General features: G+C 38.2%; 3 protein-coding genes across 8 annotated transcripts; 1 reads left to right on the top strand and 2 right to left on the bottom strand.

Annotated features, from left to right (window-relative positions):
* Nucleotides 1–343: 343 nt before the first annotated feature.
* Nucleotides 344–8,139, bottom strand: LOC135163827 (uncharacterized). 3 transcript variants are annotated; one of them, XM_064123661.1, is made up of 4 exons: nucleotides 7,591–8,049; nucleotides 7,401–7,496; nucleotides 3,438–7,099; nucleotides 344–3,018 (listed from the first exon to the last, which is right to left on the bottom strand). In XM_064123661.1, exons 2-4 carry the CDS (start codon nucleotides 7,422–7,424, stop codon nucleotides 2,859–2,861), a joined length of 3,846 nt encoding a protein of 1,281 aa, XP_063979731.1. In that variant the 5' UTR covers nucleotides 7,425–7,496; nucleotides 7,591–8,049; the 3' UTR covers nucleotides 344–2,858. The 3 variants fall into 3 exon arrangements, with proteins under 3 accessions (XP_063979731.1, XP_063979733.1, XP_063979732.1); XM_064123663.1 differs by lacking the exons at nucleotides 7,401–7,496; nucleotides 7,591–8,049 and adding an exon at nucleotides 8,062–8,139; XM_064123662.1 differs by lacking the exon at nucleotides 7,401–7,496 and having other exon boundaries at nucleotides 7,591–8,048.
* Nucleotides 8,140–8,510: 371 nt separating this feature from the next.
* On the top strand, nucleotides 8,511–15,475 carry Ube3a (Ubiquitin protein ligase E3A). 4 transcript variants are annotated; one of them, XM_064123682.1, is made up of 7 exons: nucleotides 8,511–8,575; nucleotides 9,071–9,239; nucleotides 9,482–9,617; nucleotides 10,318–10,600; nucleotides 11,497–13,373; nucleotides 13,803–14,035; nucleotides 14,267–15,475. In XM_064123682.1, exons 2-7 carry the CDS (start codon nucleotides 9,193–9,195, stop codon nucleotides 14,385–14,387), a joined length of 2,697 nt encoding a protein of 898 aa, XP_063979752.1. In that variant the 5' UTR covers nucleotides 8,511–8,575; nucleotides 9,071–9,192; the 3' UTR covers nucleotides 14,388–15,475. The 4 variants fall into 4 exon arrangements, 3 of the variants coding, with proteins under 3 accessions (XP_063979752.1, XP_063979751.1, XP_063979753.1); XR_010299194.1 differs by lacking the exon at nucleotides 8,511–8,575 and having other exon boundaries at nucleotides 8,849–9,239; nucleotides 14,267–14,478; nucleotides 14,663–15,475; XM_064123681.1 differs by lacking the exon at nucleotides 8,511–8,575 and having other exon boundaries at nucleotides 8,849–9,239.
* On the bottom strand, nucleotides 14,808–16,576 carry LOC135163907 (uncharacterized). The gene is made up of 3 exons (XM_064123809.1): nucleotides 16,212–16,576; nucleotides 15,966–16,112; nucleotides 14,808–15,862 (listed from the first exon to the last, which is right to left on the bottom strand). The coding sequence occupies exons 1-3, from the start codon at nucleotides 16,267–16,269 to the stop codon at nucleotides 15,570–15,572; spliced, it is 498 nt and encodes a 165-aa protein (XP_063979879.1). The 5' UTR covers nucleotides 16,270–16,576; the 3' UTR covers nucleotides 14,808–15,569.
* Nucleotides 16,577–16,632: the final 56 nt, after the last annotated feature.

Raw genomic sequence — 16,632 nt, 5'->3', positions numbered from 1 at the left:
AATAATTAAATAATTCTTCACTTCCACTGATTATATTTTATTATTAATTGGATTGTATGGAGGTGACAATATCTCAGAACATCGACGCTGAGAATAAAGTCAATTCCTTACATATCAGCATTCGATGAGATAAAACTTTTAGTTACCTAGACCAACTTCTTTCCTCTCCATACCGCCAACTCTTTTTTATTGAATTAATGTTAAAGTTATAAATACGTAGAAAATCGTAGTATCTCCGGTCGGCAATTACTACGATTTGTGATGAATAGAAGCTTGATTCATTGAGACGGTCTCTATGAATTATCTAGACGGACACATAGTTAGAAGGTAATTAACGAATTTTGAGATGAATCTAATCTCAATCATTTGGGAATAGTTTAGGAAAGTTTAGGAATACATTCGCATAGTTTAGGAACTAATAGTTTATTTATAATTAATGACTCTTTTATTGGCGTATAGTTAGCAGGTGGTAAGTTCGAATCTTAATCGGACTTGCATAGATCGATGTAACATAATTTGGGAAGTCTAAAAAACATTAATTCAGAGTTTAGGAATTAACTGTTATTATTTAATTAATGGTTTTCTAATTGTGACTGGGGGCAGGCTGCGCATGCGCATACGCCCTTACGGCCGAGGGTATATATGTATACCATCAGCATCAGCTGATTCGGTATTCACGATATTCAGTAGTACTGACAATATGAAATACTCCTACAATACATTCACTATTACTTCGAATGCTGAATATGTCTTTGGATATTCAGTTTCGAATATTTAGTAGTCGACTGGTAGGGAATCCATACATTTTCTGGTTCGGCGGAACTTGAAACAAGTCTACCAAATTGCAAGAATTTCCGGAAATCTGTAGCACATTCGAGGACTTCTACTGGAACGAAAATGGAGACATTCCCCAATGTTCAGAAAAAATTCCTCTGAATTAAGACTCACGCTCTTCTTAGAAGTTTCTTACTTTTTTCCAGAAAATAGCCGGATTTTCTGGGTATCTCGAGGAAACCAGAGAATTTCTGAAAATCTTCGAGGAAATTCTTTGGATTCTCTTGGAAATATATTTGTAGAATAATCTTGAGTCCCTTGAAATTCCTAAGGACTAGTCGAACATCTCCGAAGCTTTCATGAAGTCTGACAGGGGAAATTTCCTGCATTTTCTGAATTTCCTGGAAAATTTCTGGAAACTCTTCGTGGTACCTTGGAATTCCCAAGGGGGTCTTCCATTGGGGTCTAAATGCTTCTAATATTTCTCTAAGTTCATTAAAATTATTTCGAAATGCATTGAGATTGTTTTGGATTCTCTTGGATCCCTCTGAAATTTCGACAAAGTCGCTTAATCGTTTCGAAATACTGAAAAAGAGCATTTTTACAATATGTTATTACTTTGGACATGCCATAATAAATTATCCAATTCCGTTCATACTTTTGTCCATGCTTACTGAGATGCCTCCTTTACTTGCGGAGAAAAATGGAGAAAAATGAGGAGGAAGGAACGGAAAAGAGCGGAACAGACGCATGATGAGAATGGGGATGATGACTTGGGAGAAAATTTCAAGAGGAACCGGAAGGATGGTGATGATCATTCTGATAATGACTCGGAGAGGAAAAAAGGAAGGGAAAATGTTGCACCGAATCGATCCCGGTTAAATTTATGGTTATCAGACTCCATACAATGAAAAATAATCTGAGTCAGAAAATGCGAGATCAAGGTGATAGAGAAGCATGAGCTTCCTATTGGACTTCGCTCTCTTGTAGTTCCTTAATAAACACAAAACTTGGAGTTGGAGTACGTAAAATAAATTCTGCGCAGTGTAAGTGTGTGCATGACCATCTTTTATTCACATCAGTGAGGTTTCAACGGCGAATGCAATTGTTGAACTATTTTTACGATGGATTCTAGATTAGAGCCTCGCTAATGGAACTCTCTTCTACAAGTTTATATATACGTAATACCAAGTCTTCATTGACTCCACGTATAACAATTTCTGAAGTTAACAAAACAAAAAATGAACACTTTGCGATACTCTTTAGTTTTCCTATGAGAATCTTCTAGTATTACCTCAGAATGTGACTAGCTTAAGAGACCTTTGGGAATTAGTAAAATATTTGTCTTATTTTTACTCAAGAGAAAAATGGGAAATTGCTAAACAAATCTGATTCTCTCATGCCATGTTTTAACATATTGATATTGTGGTTCGGTGGATCACAATTTACATAAAAATAGCCACAAATCATATTAGGAATAGTTGTTTCAATCAGGGATATTGCAATGACTGAAAACGTGACTTAGTTCAACTAATCAATCACAATGTACTCATTATTTAAGACTTTGGTATTGGCAATCCCTGGTCTGCAGAAAGTCCCGGCTACCCTAAAATTACATGAGGGATCACTTGTCTCTCTCAAAAATACACAGTAGTACATGCGTAATTTGTGTGAAATGGAAGAATCAGAAACCAAACTCAGGAATCAACCACTAACGTCCCAACCTCCATCAACAAACAATATTAATTTTGTTACTGTGTCAACAATTCCATCTTCCTGACTTCTCCATCAACCCTCATCCCCAGAAAAGTCTCCAGGAAAAAATCGTGGGACTATTTTATAGTGCCTGCCTAATGAACGAGATCTCTTTGCACTAAGAGTTTATAAATCTTATAATGAGGTAGTTTAACAGTCTTTTCTTTGCTAGTCCTATCTATGTAGAAAAGAGATTGTTTCTCTTTCAGATAGGAACTCGATAAATTGTTAATATTTATCTCTTTGAACTCATTGGCACAGTTTTCGTTCGGAACGATTAGATTTTCTAATACATGTAAATATCTTCTTACTTCTAGTTATTAATTTCTTTAAGACCGAATATACACAGCACCGAAGGGTCGCACGGGGGTGGTGGCAGGAGCAGCACTGCTCATTGTTTTCAGGTCGTCGCACTCTATCCAGTTCCCCTGAAGTCGTCGGACGTATGCTATAAAGTGTCTGGGCTCGAAGTGTATCACTCCTATTAACCTAGAAGTTGTCAACACTATATAAGTCGTGTCATGGTAACCACGCAGCAGTCTTTCAATTTTTCACATTATACCCTAGCAAAGCCTGAGAAAAATGTCAAGAAATTCGATATCTTAACTAAAACAGTTCAGAACTCCCATCAACAAGAGTTTTCACCGAAAGGAACATAATTATTGAGATTTCGTATTTTTTAACAGATACTCCCGGCGATGGCCCATGTATAATGCCTGAGTATATAATTGGGAGTAACACTAGGGATCTCGAGACTATCCACGTATATAATCTAGATTATTGTTGATTTTCTTTCCAACTTTTCCTAAGCATTTTGTTTTTATCACTACGCCAATTTATAAAGCAGCTGACGGCGTACATAAGTCTCACCCGACCAACCCAGTGTCAAATGACATGTTTATTCTCACCTGTAAACTTTACCCAGATTCAAATGAGTAGGGAAGTCCTCCAAACAACAGCCAAGACTTGTTCCACGGGTAATGTCCGCTACGTCCAGTTCAATGAATACCGTGTCCTGGCAGTTCAATGTTACTGTTATGAGTCCGCCACATCCGAGTTTCTTGCATTGTTTTATATGAATAATTTCGATGGCCTTCTCCAGATTCCTAAAACCATGCTCACAAATTGTTTGGTGGCTTACAATCAAATACGGCACATTAGTCGTTTGACCAATGGAACAATAGATATTTGAACATTCCGTGGTTCTTTTAGCTACTGGCTCGCCGAAGAAATGTTGCCAGACATTGGCTAATGAGTCCTCGGCATTTAGGGTAACTGGTGTCAGTCTCGTGGAATTTTTAGACGGACGTAATTCATAGTGAGCAGCTAATAGAGAACAGCGTTGTTGGAGAACTTTCACCAAAGATCCGTGTTTCAGGAACTGTGTCAGGAATTTGAATAATCCTACCTCTGAGGATTCCACCATGGTACGATAATCTTCATTATCATAAACTGCATAGAGAAAAATGTGGACGAAACTATCGAAGGCACATGTATTTATGACGTAGATTCCTATTCCATTCAGTTTGACTACGGGACAGTGTAGACCATTCTGTAGGAAATGACGAGGTTTCCTGACACTAGTCTGTCTGTTCATGTCTGCGATCTCTGGACATGGTTCAAAGTAGCCACCGCGCTTCCTCTTTCTCGATGCTTTGCTCGATCGATGGGGATTTGGCGTCAATTCTCGAGGATTTCCATTCACTTGGTCAATTAAGAGCATCTCCAGAAGCTGCGATGAGTCATTACCATTCAAGTCCAAGAAAGTGCTGGAAAATTGAGGTTGTTCTATCACTGGCGTTGATGATTCTGGTTTTGAGGGATTAGAATTATTAGTTTTGTGTTTAGCGTCAATCAATGGTTGATTATTATTGTTGTCTGCATGAGTTTCATCAAGTAGATCTCCTCCAACAAGTTTTGGTAATTCAGCATTTTCCAGCCCAAAAATATCACAATCAATTTCTTGTGTGTACAATTGAGCGCCGAATGATTCTTGTGATAGCTCCTCAATTTCGATGTAAGCATCGCCACATTGCCATAAAAATCCATTTTTATCATTCTTAATCCCTCGCCATCTCATTTGAGAACGAAAGTCTGAATCATTAATGAATTGGACGTCTTCTGAAACTACATTCGATTCAGGCTGAAGAACATCTGGAATAACCTCATCCTTGGGTTCAGGCTCAAGAACATCTGCAATTACCTCATCCCTGGATTCAGTCTCAACTTCTGGAATTACCTGATCCCAGTCGCTTTTCTTCTCTTTTTCACTCTCTGGATTCCCTCTATCGACCTTCTCTTTCCTCCTTTCATTCTGATCTGACTTAGTGGCACCATTTTCTCCAATCGGCTCCTTCTCGGGCTTCATTCCCTTACATGTATCAAATGTCTCGTGTGCAAACTCTATCAAATTGGCTCCTAATTCTCTGACTCCAGCCGAGATGTCATCTACATGAGCTCGAAAGAAACGATTACAGCTGACAGGTAATTTCGTCCCTTCAAATAAACGATGTTTGACCTCATTAAAATAACCCTCCTGCGCCGCAGTCGAGGCATGTGACTTGTCCATTCCCGGCGGTAGCACAGCAGAGCTCCACAGAACAAATTCTTTACCAATTCTTTCCAACTCTACTACAAGAGGAGGAAGATAGAGTCCGTTCTCTACATTCCCAACGATAGTTTCAGGATTTTCTGGCTTGACGAGAGAAATCAATTCCTTAATCCACTGATGAGTCAGGGTATTCTTCTTGGTAGAAATTTCTTCCGGGAGGTGCTGAAAGTTGGCCGTAATTTCCATCTCCGCGTTCTCACTGTGCTCCTGTAGATTGTCGATTATGAGACCACGTAGAGCAATGTATTGCTCTAGTTTTGCTCGGGCCTGGTCCGCCGTAATTTTTCTTATCCCCAAATGAATACTACGGTTGACCAGTGGATTTGTCTTCTCAGGCAAGTCAATCCCATGATCATTCACAGGCATTAACGCCACGAGACAGATGAGAAGGAAAACGAGTTGGAACTCTTGTATCGACTGGCAGTCAACAAGCAAAGCAATCGTTCTGACATAGAATCGCTTGGCACGAAATTTGTCTCGGTCTTTAAAGCAGTTCCACCTAGCTGCGGCAGCCATGAAATGAGCCACATCGATGCGAATAACAGTCGGAGCAGGGAAAGGTTTGCCCTGATTGTTATTCTCGTCACACCCCCAAGTAAAAACATCATCAACGTATTGCTTAATGGTACGACCATTGTAAACTTGGCAATGTGCCATGAGCAGCGCACGTTCCTGGTCACTGAGAGCTTGTTTGGGTGGTGGTAATCCCAATCTTGTCGCGAGAATTCCCATCCAATACGTGAGGAAAGGACAGTCTTGCTTATCTGCCAAAACTTGCGCAAATGGGAAGGTCTTGTTTTTAAACCTTATGGTCAGTACATAAAGGAATATATGACCTGTGAAAGACCCAAGAGCTTTCTCAAACTTCTTCACCAGTGAGCCTGTTGCATCTGCCATGACGATTGAATTCTTCACTAGGCGACAGTACTCTCTGTATGAGTACACCTGTTCCGGTGTGCAATACATTAAGTGGAATGGGCTCAAGGCTAGCTCAATGATGATGTGGGAGTACCTTGGATCTGCGGTAAGATCTCTGAGTATCGTCAGTTGATCTCTCTTATCCCCCGGGAGGATCCCATCAAGTTTTTGTTGAGCCTCGTATCTCGCCTGGCGATATATGTTGCCCGGGCGAATGTTTGGTGGAACTGACTGGCCAAAATCCATACCTTTACGGAGCAACTCCCGCCGATAGTTTTCCGGCCGTTGCTTCAGTAGCTCTTGAGCCACCTCAGCTCTCTCTGAGCCTCGTAAAGGGCGTTTGACATCTTCGTGTGGCTGACCGCGGGTGTCACGTGCTCGTACCTTCAAGGTAAGTTTGCCATTGACGGGCTGCTCGTTGGCACTGCCGGAGAAGACATTTCCACACTTTTCACTCTTACAGATAGCGTGGAAACTTAATTTGAAAGAGCCATTTTCCTCAACACGAACTTGGGACCACTTCGCAATCATGGCACAAGGGATCTTGTACCTTTGATAGAACGCATTACTTATCACGTAAGGCCAGACACCTGCCTTTAAACGTGTTAGTCCAGGCTCTGACAGATTCTCTGGTTTTATTTTCTCCCAGTCTTCAGGTGACAGGAAGATATCAAATTCTTCTAGACAGGGATCAATGTTTTCAAGCTCAAACACGTGATCAGTAGGATCGAACGAATCATCTAAGAGAGTGGAACATTCAGGGAGAGTGTCATCGAGCTTAGCTCTGCTCCGAGGCCGTGATAGGGGTGGTGGTGTTGTGACCCAACAAATTTTACGAGCCTCCTGCAGGCAACCGTTTTTGTTGTCTCTGACATGAGTGTATACAGAGTGCGCAGTCCACTTCTCCTTGAGCTCCTTACTCATTTCCCTCCATACTTTATCTGATGCCACGGGAAAATCGTTGGTTTGTAATATGTCCATAAATTTGATAAAACATTGTATGGCTTGATGTCGTTGAACCTTTGGAGGACGGCCCATTATCTGGAATACATTCATCATACCATGATCTGCTGATATCAATAACCTTGGATCATAACTTGCAGATATCAATAATCGTGAGATTCATGAGAAAGTGTAGTGAAGTGATAAAGAAGGAACAAAATTTCTTTGCTTCCTGTCCATTTGAATGATGAAGCGACAAAAACCGTGAACTTTTGCGATTCTGCCACAAAAAGTGAAATTAAAGTCAACAATGAAATGTTCGTGAAGAATCAGTTATAGTGAGAAGTCGAGGGACCGTTTTGCTCTACATTGACTTCATTTTCTGAGAAAAGGTTTTCACCGTGCATACACTGCCCTTCGACATAATTGAGTACGAACTGCTAGATAATTTCGCTGGCACGCAATAATCAATCAATTTCTCCTCATACAATTAAAGCTAAAATCAGAGAAGGTCAGGTCATCGTCGCGACTAATAATCCAGATTCTAACCTATTTTTGTAAATCATCCTTGTCATCGAGTGGATACTCACCTGGTCTCAGAGGCTTGGGTTTTAGGATAATAAATGTACACTTCCGAGGTTTTAGCAGATTCTGTTGGACACAGCAACACCGGCCTATTGCATTTTTATTGGGAAAATCGGAGACGTGGGATGATCAAATGAGTTTATCTCCATTGAATTATGGCCGGTGAATGTGATTGATTATCGATAGAGCGTTTATGACAGGGAACCATACGTGCTCCCAAGGTGGCGTTGAGACCATACCACTTATCACACGAGCCTCGTTTGCGATCATTTTATTATTAATGATAATTATGAAAGAAAGGGTACAATAGTTCTTAATACCAATTGGTTATAAATGTTCTCGTTCCATAGACAAGTGATTCAAAGTGTGCAAAATGCTATCAACAGATCAAAACATTCGCCATAACCTCCAATTGATACACTTTGACGTAATCTACTTTAATTAACATGCAATTAAAATTGAAAATCTTAAACTACTTAATACTTATCCAATTTTCCAATCTTATTGTAGGAGTATTTCATATTGTCAGTACTACTAAATATCGTGAATACCGAAACAGCTGATGCTGATGGTATATATATATACCCTCGGCCGCAAGGGCGTATGCGCATGCGCAGCCTGCTCCCCAGTCACAATTAGAAAACCATTAATTAAATAATAACAGTTAATTCCTAAACTCTGAATTAATGTTTTTTAGACTTCCCAAATTATGTTACATCGATCTATGCAAGTCCGATTAAGATTCGAACTTACCACCTGCTAACTATACGCCAATAAAAGAGTCATTAATTATAAATAAACTATTAGTTCCTAAACTATGCGAATGTATTCCTAAACTTTCCTAAACTATTCCCAAATGATTGAGATTAGATTCATCTCAAAATTCGTTAATTACCTTCTAACTATGTGTCCGTATTATCTAGAGTTAATGACAACAGGATAATAAAGCCGTAAAATTCCTCTTGCTTTTCCTCTCCGAATGAACAAATAGTAAGTATCATAATACAGAAATACAAATCACGACTCTGATAAGGGGGTTTTCATCGTGACAGTCAGGACAGCTGAGAGAAAAAAAAAAACAAAAAAAAAATTATCAATTTTTCAAGGGCATGGTAATTTTTCCATATATTCAACAAATATACTTGGTTAGCAATCAATTCTCCCGAGTGGCATTGTATACCTTATTGTATTTTAAATGCCCCCTCCCTCTTTGCTTTTTACCTCCCCTCCTCGTTTGTTACTCCAACCCAACCACCCACTATTCTCCACTCCATTTCTCCTCAACTCCTCGTCACTATCGTACTTTACAACACATCGTGTACATTGGTTAACAACACGATTGACTCTAAATTTAGTTAAGTTTGTTGGGTTGGGATTGTAAATTGTTTGGCTGACTCTAATGTCTCTTGTGCCAGAACAGAGGCAGATTAAAAGTTTTATTTTGCTTTTATATCGTTAAAATATAGTGGTTTCTGTTAAAACTAGTGCAGAGATATCTTTTCTGACGATCAGACTCACAAAGATAAGCAATAACGCAATCCTGGGAAAAACGGAGTGGATCAGTTTGACGTGAGAATTTCAGTCAAACTTTCAACTAGTCTGGATCTATGAACCCCAAGGGCCAAGAGGACCCTGGAGAAGATCTCGCTTCCAGGTAAAATAATGTAATTACATTATGTGTCAAAATTGTTGGTAAATTTCTCCTTTGTACTGTTTATTTTTTTCTTGACAAGTCATTGACTTTTATGTCCCTGAATTCTCTTGAAATCTATAATTAGCCAATGAAATATTTACGCACGTGGACTTTTGTTCTTGTGTACTATTTGGAGCTTTATTCTTTGGCAATGACGTGACAAATATTTTTATTTTTTTTCTTTTCCAATCGAATGCAAACAGGGTAGGAGCTGAGAGCCCTTGCAGTGACATGAAGAGAGCAGCCGCCAAGAAGTTAATCGAACGTTATTTCTATCAGTTAACGGATGGATGTGGTAATCCACAATGCGATAATCAAAATTGTGCTTCTAGTGGAAAGGTAAATTATCCAAAAGTCAACTTGAAAAAGATACTGCTACTATATATTTTTATTACTCATTTACTATTTTCATATTTCCAATATCTTTTTGAACTAGAGTGTGAAGATAGGCATATTGAGATAGGTTTTTTTTTCTTTTCTTTTTTTCAAAAGCTTAATTCTCTACTAAAAGGCTTTAGAAACATTTTCTTCTAAATTTACTTAATTTGGGCGCATTCGCAACATGAGAGGCCATTTATTCTCTGTAGAAAGAAGGTTAGAATGAAATATCACCGGGTCTTATAGACATAAAAGCTCTAAAGTCCTCAGGACTCCACCTAAATGTAAAGAATTAAAAAATGAATATGAAAATTCAATAGCTATATAAATTTTCACTAGCTCCCAAACTAACAGCGATTCAGAGAAATGTCAAATGATTGTTGGTTTTGTTTTGGAAAAGTTTACTTCACTATATTTATTAACGTGACAAAGATTTGAAGAGCACATTAAATCACTCTCAAATCTGTAAAAAATCAATATTTTTAATTCTATTTGACATCTTTGGAAGAAATAAGGTTAGAAAAAAAATTTTTGAGCAACATCTTGTTTCACTGATAAATTCAATTAAAATTGATTTTTTTCCCCCATCAAAAATTGTTTATAAACTTTTGGATTTTCAGTTTTACATGAAGCAATCAATAATTATTTGAAAATCTTACAGGTAACGAATTTAACTCCAAATCAGGCAGCCGCCCAGGCAATCCAGCTATTCTCACAGGAGGCACGTCTTTGCGACGGCACGCAGCCCAGCAAAGTTCCCCGGACCTCCCTGGAGTCTGGCCCAGCGTCCTTAGCAAAAAGCTTACCACCGAAAAGCATGAATCCATCGTGCTCAGTAGAAGGTACGAAAAAAACCTCAGTCCAAGTACCTTCCCTACGACCCACAGCATCTCCACGAACTCCCAGTGATTGTGAGAATGGCCTAATGATTCAGAGTTCCTCAGGTACATTCAGAAGATGCTTGGAATTAAAGACGAATGCTTTTATTCATCGAGTACCTTTAATTCACCCTAAATTCTCGGCCACAAGAGGATCGAAACGAAAAATTAAGTGTCTTTGCTTAAGAAATAACAGCGCCTCGTCATCTCCAGAGTCCAGTGAACTCGCAGAATTAATGAACGATCTATTCACGGATTCTGAATCCTCTGAATCAATTCAATCTATTCCTATTCTGAAATCCGAGAGTTTTGAGAAAATTTTGAGTGACAATGATTTATCTATCTCCAAATCCAGGAAAAAGACAGAGACAAGGACGAGAATCAAACAAAATAAAGTCATGAGAAAAATTCCACTAAAGAGAAAATCCAGGAAAAAGTCTATTAAAACATTAAAATTAAATAAAAGTGAATCTGAAGAGTTAAACAGAGATGCTGTTGCTGAACTAATAGCTCTTGCTTTATACCTGAGATACTTGGACTGCAAGAAATACTCAAAGTCCTCTTTTCCATTTTATAATCGTTAAACATCTTTCAATTATGTAAAATCATGGAGTCTTCTCAATTTTAATAAAACCCAACAAAATTCTCTAATAAATCGACTTGAAGTTTTAATTAATTGCATTGAAAAATATTAAAGTGGTGTTTAGGTATAACTTATTTATAGCAAATACGCTTTATTGCATTTTTTCTCGAAAAATTTGATTATCCATTCCTCTTTAGATTTTTATGTTTTCTCAACATGTTTAAATGTAAAATTATGAAGAGCATTTGCTGATGTTGATGAAAAATAAATGAAAGAATTTCAATACAAATAGAATAATAATATTATGTGAATTACATATGGTTTACATATAATTAATTACGATTATGTCGTTTATTAAATGAAATGTCTTGTTTTTCAGGCAAACAAGTACCTTACCTCACCGAGGCAAAGCTCCTGGATATAATAGAGCGATGTAAATCCGAGGGAAACTACTCATTGCTAATTCGTACCTTGGGTGAGGTATTCTCCTCGGCGGAGGCTCTGAGTAAAAGTTTTCAGAAGAGTGAAAAGAGTGATTCTCCTCTGTCAGCTCTTCTGGATCGTGCTCCAGTGTCTCTCTTGGGGCCCCCAAGTGATCTGAATAAAGAGGCAGTTAGAGCACTGCAGGGGGAGGACAAAGAGGTCGACAGTAGTGATCCCTCCCCTTCGATTCCCCATCCCGACGACACGAGTGTCGATATTGAAGCTGTGAGGAGATCCTTCACAGCGCTGTGGTCAATATCTGGCGAAGAGTTTGAGTCTGCCCTAGTCAATGCCCTGGTGACTCTCGCCGACAACATTGAACTGGACTTGAGGGTTTTCGGAATTATGCCCTCAGACAGCACAGACACACTCCTCAATGTATTTCTAATTGTCTTCGAGATCCCAGTGCTAGGAAGCAGTGACTACCTGGAATATGCCCTCCACATGCTTTGTAAGGCCGCGAGTTGTCTTCCCATCTCCGCACAAGCGAAATTATCAAGAGTCTGGGCTAGGCACTGCAAGACAAGGCTCCCGAGACTTCTTCAAACCCTACAGCAATTGATAACTGTCAAAATGATCGCCGGATCTTTCACCAGAGACTACTGCGTTCAAGATGCTGATACCATCACAGCCCCCACCAAAGTTATGAAGATCCTGTATTATGCAAGCATGCTATCTGGAGAACTGGATTCTCCAGAGTTCTGTCAAGACGAGGATATTGAACCCATTGGAATTGACAAATCTGATCGAGTCCCTCCGGCTGCCCCGCCCCCTCAAGACCCACTCGCCGTTGAACTTGGACTATCTGCTCTGGATGCACGACGTCCCTACATCGACTTCACTGATTTTTATAACGAATTACTCAGTGAAATGGTGGAAATGGACAAAGACTTTGCCTATTATAAGAGCGAGCAACCAAAGAAATTTAGTTTCATGAATTACGCCTTTATTCTCACACCAGCTACCAAAACACTTGGCCTGTACTATGACAACAGGATACGCATGTACAGTGAGAGGAGAATGAGCTTCTTTCAATCGTACGTTGGACAACCGACAAATCCTTACTTGAGGCTTAAAGTCAGGAGGGATTTTCTCATTGACGATGCACTTGTTGAACTGGAAATGGTGGCAATGGAGAATCCAACCGATTTGAAAAAACAACTCGTTGTGGAGTTTGAGGGTGAGCAAGGGGTCGATGAAGGAGGAGTGTCCAAAGAATTTTTTCAATTAGTCGTTGAAGAAATTTTCAATCCCGATTATGGAATGTTCACGACACAGGAAGAAACACAAACAACTTGGTTTAATCCCACTTCCTTTGAGAGTGATGCCCAGTTTACGTTAATTGGTGTTGTACTTGGTCTTGCTATTTATAATAATGTTATTCTTGATGTGCGTTTTCCCATGGTTGTTTATCGTAAATTATTGGGAAGAAAGGGGAGTTTTGCAGACCTTGAGGACTGGAGCCCAACGCTCTATAGAACGTTGACAGAAATGCTAGCTTACGTAGGAGATGATATGCCTGATACTTTTATGCAGACTTTCAAAGTCGGGTATAAGGATGTTTTTGGCTCTGTGCTATATCATGAACTGAGAGAGAATGGAGATGAAGTTTACGTAACGCAGGAGAATAAAAGAGAATTTGTCGATCTTTATGCGGATTTTCTGCTTAATCGATCGGTTGAGAGGCAGTTCAAGGCCTTCAGGCGGGGGTTCCAGATGGTCACTGATGAGAGCCCCTTGGCTCTCTTGTTCAGACCTGAGGAAATTGAACAGGTATTTTCATTTGCATTTCTCTAGCTAATCCAGTCCCACCCAGACAACTTACGTATTTTAATTCAACAATTCATTATTTTATGTTTTTCTATTCATATTGTAAATATTTTTATTGTAAAGGGCCATTTAAATCAAATGAATTTTTCCCCTATCTAAAGTAAATTATTCATTGAATTTTTATGAATGTTATTTCTCTGCAACTGCGTAATATGATGAATTATGACGAATCGAACATAGTGATTTTTCAGCTTTTCTTATCGCTTTTAATCAATGAATATTCTGCAATAACCCAATACCCCAATACGTTAAAATTGTATAAACCAGTTAACTAGAATGGAATGATCGATTTGTAACAATTCTTCATTTTTAATGAAGACTCATTGTCTTGATAATTTGGTTTATTATGATTTTTCTCGGTCTCTCTTTTAGCTCGTTTGTGGAAGCAAAGTCTTTGACTTTACAGAACTTGAGGCTGCTACCGAGTACGATGGGTATACAGTGGATAGCGATGCAGTGAAGAATTTCTGGAGAGTTGCTCACGCCTTGCCATTAGAGAGTCAGAGGAGACTGTTACAGTTTACAACGGGAAGTGATCGAGTGCCAGTTGGAGGATTATCCAGATTGAAGATGGTTATTTCGAGACATGGTCCTGATTCTGACAGGTACAAGCTATATATCATTTCCTTACTGCTGTATAAGGTAAAAAAATCATTACAATACATAATTCTATGCAGTATTTCAGAGAAAATATTTGTAAAAACCATATATTCTTAGTCAAGAGAAGGATTAATATAGTCATTTTTATAGTATAGAAATCATTAATTTTAATAATCAAATACCGTAATTCAACAGCAAACCTATTAAACAGAGCGAAAAAAATTAATCTCTTTCAGATTGCCCATTGCTCACACATGCTTCAACACACTTCTTCTTCCGGATTATTCATCACTGGAGAAGCTCGAAGATCGTTTATTGAAAGCCATCAACTACTCCAAAGGCTTTGGAATGCTGTGAGGAAGAAACGTTTTGAAAAATGCTGCAACCTCAAACGTTACAATCTCTAGCCTCTGAAACTAGTGAAAGATTTAAACTAAGGACTGGAGAGGTATGAACTCTTTATTTTCATAACATGAACAATCAATCTGGCCTACGTTTCATCATGAATGCGCGAAGATTAAACGAATGGAGAAGTTAGGACTTTCGTGATTAGTGTAATAAAACGGAATATCAAAAAATCATGAAGCCTTTCGTATCCTCGTTCAAAAAATTTCCCAATCCATTTTTCACAGGTTTTCAGCCTCTTAGAGCAGCTTTAAGTGGACCTATCCATGTCCCAATGAATCGCGTGAAAAATACAAGAGAAGTATGTGCTAATTGTGCGCGAACAATTGCGTGAATTGTCCAAGAGTGAAAAAAAAAAAATTATATCATGGCTGTTATGAGAAAAAAAAACTTTATTTTCCATTATGTTTGATTTTTACAAGCAAACATACATGTACACATTATCCTTCGTCGTAATTATATTGCAAATACAAGATGAAATGAAGATTAATAGATCAAGTGAGATTTCACGATATCTTTGTAAAAATACAAATTTGTAATCATGATACGGTAATAATAATTGATAATGAAGAAAGGACGAAAACAATTATTTCCCATCTTGTCACTGAATTTTCAGGATATTTCCGAGTAAATTCTTAAAATATTAATCAACAATTCATAGAATTCCATGGTATTTCAATAATTTTTTGTATCATTCATGAGTGGGAAAGTTTTGCGCATCTTCAATATGAATGGTGTAATTTAAAATCACCCTAACGATCATTCGACTCAACTTACCCGATGAATTCAGAAAATTGTGGATATTTTTAGTTCAGACTCCATTAGAATTTATTGATTTAAAAATTTTTATGTAATCAAGACTTTGTGGCGATATTCAATGGTGAAGTATAAAAATTTTAATGACAAATTATAAAATAGTGGCGTTTGTTAAAAATGTATAAAATTTTTTATAAAATTCTCTAAAATTTAGATGGATTTTTCCATCGATCATTGGACGGATTGATTTCACGTTACATTAATCTCGGTATTAATTAAATGGACGGACTAGACGTGAAGATGACGCCGATGGGCCTCGAATTCTCACGACTCCTTATAGTTTTTCTTCAATTATATTCTACTCGTGAATAATGTATATCAATTGCAATTGTAGCTCATAAAGCATTGGACGAAGGTAATGAGTAGAATGAGGAGTGCGGAGATTTGGATTCCAGTGGCATTGTTACATCTATTATCAAAAAAACATAGGCACCAGGTTGTCTCGTCATAGTAGTCTCTGTGAATGTCGAGCTGGGTTATACTGTTGTTGACGTAATGTCCTAGACGCACGTCTTTAACTGCCGAACGACAGCCCTCGTACTTGTCAGCGGGAATATCTGTTCTGAAGCCTTTCAAGGAACTTAGGCACTCTCTCGTGATCATTTCCTCAGCTGGAATTGGAGAAAATTGAGTTACACAAGATATTTTTCTTTTTTTCGATTTATTTATTATTTATTTTTCTTTGGCACTTATTGTTATCTTTGATTATTTTACCTCCTTTACGCTCAGTAACTTTCACACAAACATCGTTCTCCTCAGGACAGTATTCTCCCCAGTACCACAGCCAATTCATTGGGGAGCCACACCCTGGCTGATTACTGTTGCAACGATAGCAAACTAACCATCCGCCAAACCCAGAAACTGAAATTTTAAAAAACACATAAACAACTAATGATTCCTTATTAAACTGAATGAAAAACCACACCCGTGGCAGCATCCTCTCTCAAATATTTACTTTACCTTCTTTATTTAGTATTCCTAGTAAAAAAATGATCCCAAATGCCTTCGTAATCATCATTGCAGGTAAAAATCTTTTCTGACAGAGCCTTGATGAAATTTTTTAAAAACACCTACTATATACACTCCTTATTCACTTAAACAATTTCACTGTCTTTCATCCCAACCATTAATAAATTCATTCAATATAATCCCATTCACAATTTTACCAAAGAGTATTCCACAGGAATTTATAGTGAAAGTCAAGTGATTCCAGTGCTAGAAAATTTATATACTATATTGTATATATTATTTGTTCATATAAATAATAAACTCAACCACTAAACATCAATGGCCGCGCCCATACTGTCGTGAGTAATAGGGCAACAACGCCTTGAAAACACCTCTTTTCATTTTTCGTGTTTCAAGGATGGCAACACGTAGC

The sequence above is a fragment of the Diachasmimorpha longicaudata genome, chromosome 6, assembly GCF_034640455.1.
Source record: "Diachasmimorpha longicaudata isolate KC_UGA_2023 chromosome 6, iyDiaLong2, whole genome shotgun sequence".
In the NCBI taxonomy this organism is placed as follows: domain Eukaryota; kingdom Metazoa; phylum Arthropoda; class Insecta; order Hymenoptera; family Braconidae; genus Diachasmimorpha; species Diachasmimorpha longicaudata.
Note: the sequence above shows the minus strand (reverse complement) of the source record. Positions and strands in the feature narration are given on the sequence as shown.